Source organism: Pteropus medius, unplaced genomic scaffold (assembly GCF_902729225.1).
Source record: "Pteropus medius unplaced genomic scaffold, Ma_sr-lr_union100, whole genome shotgun sequence".
NCBI lineage: Eukaryota > Metazoa > Chordata > Mammalia > Chiroptera > Pteropodidae > Pteropus > Pteropus medius.
The window spans coordinates 399,011-407,509 of NW_024340697.1; the positions used below are offsets into that span (position 1 = coordinate 399,011).

General features: G+C 42.0%; 1 protein-coding gene and 1 pseudogene across 1 annotated transcript in view; both read left to right on the plus strand.

Moving 5' to 3' along the window:
- Positions 1 to 2,117: 2,117 nt before the first annotated feature.
- On the plus strand, positions 2,118 to 2,735 carry LOC120610951 (60S ribosomal protein L14-like; annotated as a pseudogene).
- Positions 2,736 to 4,220: 1,485 nt separating this feature from the next.
- Positions 4,221 to 8,499, plus strand: part of ASB9 (ankyrin repeat and SOCS box containing 9) — a 15,726-nt gene continuing 11,447 nt past the window's right edge. The window contains exon 1 of the mRNA XM_039873570.1: positions 4,221 to 4,681. Within this exon, the coding sequence (XP_039729504.1) occupies positions 4,612 to 4,681 (70 nt within the window). The 5' untranslated portion in view covers positions 4,221 to 4,611. The remainder of the gene's footprint in view (positions 4,682 to 8,499) is intronic.

Consider the following 8,499-nt stretch of genomic DNA (forward strand, 5'->3'; position numbering starts at 1 on the left):
TGTGTGCATGTGTACACAGACCTATATTATATGTATATATGTAAGCTCATGTGTAATTAATATATATACAAATATTTTCTAAATGAATCATTTGTGAATAAACCGTGGACATCTTGATTCTTCACCACGGCTAGAATTAAGATGAGGTGGGTGAGGCAGAAAAAAAAAGTGTAAGGGGGCAACCGAAAAACTCAATCATCAAGATAAATATTTTATTACAATATTTTAAAAATTCAATGTTTAAAGAAAAAGCCCATGATGACTAAAACATCAATGATTTTAAAGACAGGCCGTTGTTTGTTTTTACAATCTTGCACAATTGTGCAGTGGGAACAGTGTTTGCCATCAGTCTGAGGTTCTGGGACATGTGGCCTTTGGGTTTTTGAGGAACAACTATGGCTTGTGAATAGATTAGGCAACTCAGGCTTTATATATACTCGTGTTTGCACTATAGAGCTTGCATTAACTTTTTCTCTTCAGTGATAAATGTGTCTATCTAGCATCTATCGATCCATTATGCATATAATGTGTACATAAGGATGCACATTTATCCCTTTGTGTCATGCTGCCATATGGCTCTGCGCTAAGCACGTTAGTGTGCATCTTCCAAAAACACAGAGATTCTTCTACATAACAGCGCAGTGATCACATGCAGGAAGTTTGACATTGATGAGCTGTAATTATCTGATATACATCCATATTTAAGTTGCCACGACTGTGGCACTGGCGTCTTTTATATTTTGTCCCTTCTCCCCCAGTCAGGATCCAATTAAGGATTACGCATCACATTTAGTTATCAAACCTCTTTATTCTCCTTTAATCTAGAAAGACTCCCCCCGCCTTTTGTCCTTCATGCCACTGGCATTTCTGAAGAGTCCAGCCCCGTCCTTATGTAGACTGTCTTTCCATTTTGATTTGCCTGATTGTTTCCTCGAGAATACTGCATTATGCCAGATTTTTAAAAACATATCCTTGTTTGAATATTATTGTACTCCTAGATGGAGTGGGAATGAGCGACTGCTTTCTAAAGTTGCAGCATCAGATAGTTCAGTGTACAGAGCTAGTTACACAGAAACCACTGAAACAGATAGGATTTTTACAGGAATAGCAGATCATTCCAAATTATCGGAGTAGATTTGTTCCTTTTAGTTTTTAAAGGTTTCGTGCTAGAAAAAAGTGCTGGCTGGAATGAGAGTTGGTTTCGGCTCCTGGGCCAACTTAGACTGATTGGAGGTGACTTTCAAGGCTCCCCACAGCCTCAGGAGGAAATAATCCATAAGTGGTGTCAGCTAGGTGAGGGGTGGAGGCCGAGGCTATGGCTGTTGATAAGGAGTGACTGTGGCCTTACCGTCCCGCAGGCCATAATTCTTCCCTGGGCCAAGTTTCCTGAGCATCTACACAAGGACTGACTAGAAGTTGTTAAGATCGTTCTCTTGTGGCTCATTGTAAGTGAAGCTACTCTGTAATCACAGCTCATATACATGTGACTCACCTTCATCCTCATACAGACCCTTAAAAATACATGAGCTTCTCTTTTAATGGTTTTCTAATTCCTGACTAGAACTGTTGTTAATCGGTTTTAAATAAATCAGTTTCCATCCTCCAATATTCACAAGTGTTGATCAACATTATAAATATAACAAGCATATTAAAAGCTGATTAATTTCCTCCCAAGTACTAAGGCAACAGCCTAGAAATCTTCTTTATTGTCACTTTGGACAATAAACTTATATTTGGATATGGAAAACGCTTATCTTCTTGGAATTTAATTAAAGGTAAATAAAGAAGATGTACTATGAAGATTTTACTCAGAAAGAATGATGATGGTATCCAGCATTCCCATCGTGCCCCTCTGTTAACTCCTCCTCATCCGGTCTAGTTGGAAGTAAATTTCTCCTTCTCTGCCAAATACATGTTTTAATGTTCTTCAAATTTCCCGATAGAGTAGTGAACAATGTATATGCTTACGGCCTTCTCAGTTAATTCTGCAAATAGGGAGGGCAACTCACCAATGTTTATCTCAGTTTTAAGTGAACAATCCCTTTTTCAAATAGAAATTAGTCAAGATGATTGTAGATTCACATGCAATTGTAAGAAACAATACACCTTCTCCCCTGATGGTGTTCAGGTGCTTCGTGGAGGCTGGCTGAGTGGCCTACGTCTCCTCTGGGCCTCCAACAGGGGAGCTGGTTGGGATTGTAGATGTTATTGATCAGAACAGGGCTTTGGTTGATGGACCTTGCTCTCAAGTAAGGAGACAGGCTATGCCTTTCAAATGCATGCAGCTCACTGACTTCATCCCCAAGTTCCCATACGGTGCCCGTCAGAAGTATGTCCGACAAGCCCGGCAGAAGGCAGATAACAATACAGAATGAGCAGCCACAAGATGGGCCAAGAAGATCGAAGCCAAAGAAAAGATAGCCAAGATGACAGATTTGGAGTTACAAAGTCATGAAGGCAAAGAAAATGAGGAACTGAAAAATCAAGCTTAACGTTGGGAAATTTCAAAAGGCAGTTTCTCCTTAAAGCTTCTCCCCCCAAAAAGCACTTGCTGCTAAAGTTGCAGCTACAAGTTCTGGCAAAAGATGACTACTGCAGCCAAGAAGGCTCCAGCCCAGAAGGTTCCCGCACAGAAAGTTGCAGCCCAGAAGGTAGCACCTGCAAAAGCTCAGAAGAGTCCGAAAACTCCAGACCCAAAAGCACCTGCTCCACAGGCATCTGGCAAGAAAGCGTAAGAACATCAGAGGCTGTTCTAAAAGTAATAAAGTTTTTTTTAATAGGATGGCGAATCTAGAAACAAAAACGAAAAAAGAAAAAGAATAATACACTGATCTCCTATATTTTTACCCAGTTTACCCTAATGATAACTTCTTGCAAAACTGTAGTATAACATCAGAACCAGGAAACTGGCATTGATGCAATGTACTAATCTCATTCCACAGTTTTCATTTTGACTTTTTACTCACTCCTGTGTTTGTCTTTAGTTCTAGAGAAATTATGACATGTGTATGAGCACACCTTTGACCCAGCATGCCCACTCTTAGGAATCTCTGCTCTAGAAATATTGTATAGGTGCACAAAGCCATATGTACAAAAATGTGGAGTGCGGTATTTTTGTAGTCATAAAAAAAGGGTAATATTCTGTCTCCATCATGGGGAAATTATGAATTGCAGTAGTGACTAAAGAAAGGGACATAGCTACATATGCTTGAAATGGAAAGACCTCCCCCACCAAAACAAACAAGTATACAAAGCGTAGAACAATATAATTACAATTATGTGAAAAATGTAAGGGGAGAAATGTGTGTGTATATATGTATACGCACATATAGAAATGCATTATAAATTACGAAGGATTCTTCTCAAACTGTTGACAATGGCTACCATGTCTTTCAACTGAGGATCCATAAATCTGAAACAGTGAAGCTACATCTTAGACATTAAAAAAAAATCTGCTGTTTCAGGATCCATAAATCTGAAACATGATGGGGCTTCCAAATCTGTGACGTGCATCTGCTGTTTCACAGCCAGACTGCATTTGAATCTTACTCAGAGCCTTCCTGAATGGGGAAGTCGCCTTTCACCTGGAAGAGAGGTGTCACTGGAGTCTAGGGGTGGCTGTCAGCCTGAGCAAGCACCCAAGAGTACGGGAAAACGGTGTACCTGCAGAGACACATGTACAAAAACCCAAATAATTTGTAAGGCAAAACTTTCACAAAGTAAAACTTTTTATAATTAACAATGAAAGATGGCAGGTCTCTTCCATGCCCCCATGCCGGCGAGTAATCCATTTTTCCAATAGCTACCATTAATTATTTACTTAGAAGTTAAAATATAATCTGTGGAGGAAGGGTAAAGCAGAGCCTTTAATGAAATCCTTGAAGTTGGAAGGAAGAAAATAAAAGTGCTTTCCAAATTTGCATGTTTGTAACATATAGACACATTTTCCTATAAGAAACTCCCATAAAAATTGAAACCACATGTGCAGGAAGGCCAGGGTGTGCTGGGCATGTTGCTGTGCAAGCAATCAGCAGGGCTGCAGCTCCACCAGCTTTCTGTGCTCTTGGGTTCTCAGGCTTATCTCAAAGCTTGAGAAGCCTCCCCCCACCCCCCCACCCCCACCCCCCACACCCCCCACCCCTGCCCTTGCCCCCACCCCCCCCAAATAGCAGCTGGGAGTCCAGCAGGGGAAACAAGGTTGCAGCAAAGAACAAGGTTTTCTTTGCTCTCAAAAAGTTACAAACTGAGTTTTCTTCCTGATAACCCCCAAGGCTTCCTCACTGATTGGTCTCAGTTTTGGAAAGAACATGACATCAGCAACTTTGTAGACTTGGGGCTGGGGGGCCGTTGGGGGCTTCTGCTAGCCTCCAGCCAGCTAGGTGGAGCATGTGTGGGAGCGTGCTGTGTGTGTCTAACCACAGGTAGTACTCGGATTACCCTGCCTGGTCTGTTCTCTGTCGCTGTTCTCTGCCGTCTGACTAGGACGGTGCGGCTCAGCCAGCCACAGCACTGGGATTTCTCAGGGGGAGGGGGAGCGTGGAATTCAGAATTTTCACGACCAACGGAAATAGAACATAGAGCTCGTCCGGCCCAGGAGAGTACCTGAGTACCATGGAGGGCGAAGAAGAGGGACCAAGAGAAGTTCCTGACAACGCGCTCGTTTCAGGCTCACTGATGGGGGGTGAGTCTAGGGGCTGTGGAATCAGAGGGCTGGGGAGGTCGGTTAACAGGGAGAGAGAAAAGAGGGCTGGGTGGTTTTAGTCGGCTCTGTCGGAGATGAGTCCACGGGGCAGTCACTGGATGGAGGTCCATAACTTGTTAGTTTGTACCTTTTACACGGTTCAAAAATGTGTCCACTTCTCTCCTCAGAGTCCTGTAGACCATACCTACCGTCCGTTTATTGAGGAAAAACTTCGTCGAATGTATCACTAACATTGTAGGTTTAAAAGTTTATAAATAGGAACATTTGTACCGGTAAAATATTTATTGAAAGGTTTTAGGTATTTGGCATTTAGGCGGGGCTAGGTTTATAAGGGATGTTCAAACACTGAATACTGGAGTGATTGATTCACTTTAAAAGGAGGCTTTAAAAAAAAAACCTTTGGAGCCCTGTCTTCCAGGTATGTTTCTCGATTGTCAGGTGCTGTCTTTGCTAATGTGTAGAGTGTCACACCTCTGGGCAACTGTCGTTTCTTGTGCGAATTCAGCAGGTACCTGCTACCTAAAAGGGTTCTGAAAACTGAGTTTAGGCAGTAGAGGGGAGACTATTACATCCAGAGCCCCGGTAGGCTGCCTGCGACACTTGCCATCAAACGGACAATGAGCAGGGACCTTGCAGTCAGCTAGGAATTATTTCTTACCGTACAAGGGCTGAAAGGGGAAACAAGAACTAAAATACAAAATGCCTTTCTTCTCACTAATTGAATAGGTGACACTGCTTATTCATTTGTTTATCCCATTTTGCTCATAAAATGAGCAGGGCTCTCAACAGTGAGTAGGATTTGGATCTGCAAAGGCAGAACTGGATTAATCAGATATATTGAGCAGAGACTTGGAGCGGTAGAAAGCGGAGTGACACCAAAAATCACTTTTAAAAATGAATTCGAGAAATATATTTTCAAAGTAGCAAACCAATAGATATGGGAAATAATCAGTAATTTCGTAGACTTTATTATTTTACAGCTATGTATTATGCTTACTTTCACATGAGAGAGGAGCGCCAGCCACTTTTCACTGTTTAGGATTTATAAAGGTCCTGCTGGGGCTGGATGAGTAGGTGGGGGGCAGGCATATATATACTCTGAGATATGATACTTAAAAAGTGAACATATTGTCACGACTGAAATGTTCACCGGCTTACGGAGTTTAGTGAGAACAAGTTTGGAGAGATGAAACCCGATCATGAAGTTTCAAAAGCTAGCTGGTGGAGTCTGGCCTCCATGAAGCACGGCATTTGGAGTCATCGATGCTTTCAGAGCAGGGACCTGACAATAATGAAGACTGTAAGTAAATTAAACTGGTAGCCATAATCTCGATGGATTTGGGTGAGAGCACGGACAATGTTTATACTAGCCCACAGGTTCTCAAACTCTCACGTGTAGCAGCATCACCTGGAGGGTTTGATAAAATGCAGATGGCTGGGCCCCACCCCTAGAGCTTCTGATGCCATGGTGGCTCAGGGTGGAGGCTGGGCATCTGGGAGTTGGCATTTCTAACAAGCTCCCAGGTGATGCTGATGGTGCCATTTGAGAACCAGTGCACTAATCCAAGCGTGAACCTTACATTTGGATCCAACTTGGGAATGACAGAGAAAGGAAAAGTAGGAGTGATAATTTCAAAAGAGAGAGAAATCGGGTTATTGCTTGATCGAATATTGGAGGTAAAGGACAGCAAGCGGCCCAAATTGTAAAGTTTTCAATCCTAAAGTTGCTTAATGTCAGATAAGAGGGTTAGATAAAGGAGAAGTTGAGAAGGGGAGCTGGCTTGGGAGTAGAGTGGGGAAGGGAGGGTAAGGAGTTCTGTTTTGAACATAAAAGTGCCAGCGGCCAATGTGCACAGCCTTCATGTGGGACCGGGGCTGAGGAATGAATACAGATTGGGAATCAAGAGACCTCAGGATCAGATAGGGGAGGAATGAGCCTGCCCTGTCATGTCCCAAAGACCGAAGGCAAATGCTTTTGCCCTCTCAGAGCAACCTAGCCTCTCTTTTTTAACCCTTGACCTTGTGAAATGTTTCCAAGGGTGGATAGATTTGCGCCACTGCTCAGCATTCACTGGGGGGGCTCTCAGAGCTTCGTTAATAGCTCTTTTTAGAATGTACCAAGTAGTGCATTTTTAATCTCTTCTGAAATAATGGAAATTAAAAAAAATCATTCCAGAAATTGCAATAAAAATGAAATGGCAGCCTTCCTAATGTGCTGCAGAGTTTGGTAGGTACTCAATTTAAAAGAAAGGCAAGTGTAATTGCACTAATTGGAGGACTTATGGAGTGGTTTCGTTAGGACAGCTCCCTGCCCCATTTAACCACGAGCTACTGGATCTATGGCGTCACCGTTGACCTCATTTAGCATCTATTTTTTGGCAGTAAAACCAATAGACCTTGGCTGAACAAGTGTTGGAGAAGAAATCTTTAATATATACCAAGGGCTTGGATAATGGGTCTTATATAGATAATGGCCCTTGCGTTTCGAAGACTTTGGTGGGGTCAGTGGAAAGGAATCGTGACCTTGAATCTCCCCTTTATCCATAGTCTCCTACCGTGAGCATCATCCATGTTTTAGCAGGAAAAGATCCCCTTTCCCATTGATTCTCCTCTCTCCAGTTATCAGGAAGGCACGCAAAGCTGCTTCGGGGTTTAATTCGCACACGTTGAGCCTGTAGCTCGTTGAGTGTTTGGAGTGTGGGCTCTGGAAAAGCCTGGAGAAACATCGGATGTGTCTTCGGTGTTTTCAAGAGCTAAAGAAAGTGTGTGCGTGGACTAGTTCATGTTACAGATTGTGGCGTTTGCTACTAAACTGTATGTATGTGTGTATACAAATGTATTTATGTATGTATGTATGTATGTATGTATACACATATATACACACACATACATAATTCATGCTCTTGATGCTAGAAAAATATTAACCTTGTCACAATTTTAAGTTTTTACATAATCACTCAATTGTTCAGAGACCCGCTGAGGTCAAAGTCCGTGTATAAATTTCAGATGAATTTTGGCTTTAAAAGGACCCAAGTTTTTCTTCTGGGCAGTATAGGCACACTGTGCTAGCCTTACCAAGCCCTAGTCTGAAAAGACTTTAAATTAGAGAAGTGTCATACACTGCGGATGGGACTATAAAGTGCTATAGTCACAGTTCTACAAAAGGCTGAACATTGGCTTACTATATGATACAAGCAGTTCTGCTCCTAGGTGTCTACCCAAGAGAACTGAAAACATAGCCCACTCAAAAATTTGTACATGGATCTTCACAGCAGCGTTATTAATAATAACCAAGAAGTAGAAATAACTCAGACGTCTATCGACTAGTGAATTAATACATAAAATGTGGTCTATCTATACAATTGATATTATCTGGCCATAAAAAGGGATGAAGTACTGTGGTGAACCTTGAAACATTATGCTCAGTGAAAGAAGATGGTGACAGAGAACCATGTATTGTATGATTCTATTTATATGAAATGTCCAGAATAGGCAAATCCATAGAGATAGAAAATAGATCCATGTTTTCTAGGGGTTGGGGGAAATAGAAATGGGGAGCGACTGCTAAAGGGCAAGGGGTTTCTTTTGGGGATGATGAAAATGTTCTAAAATTGATCGTGGTGATGGTTGTATAGCTCTCAATATACTGAAAATCATTGAATTGTAGACTTTAAATGGGTAGATTGTAGAGTATGCGAATTATAACTCAATAAAGCTGTTAGACAGATAGCTATTGTCAGCCACCTACCACGTGTACTGGGATAACACCCGGTACCTCTCAAAGACACAGACGGCTC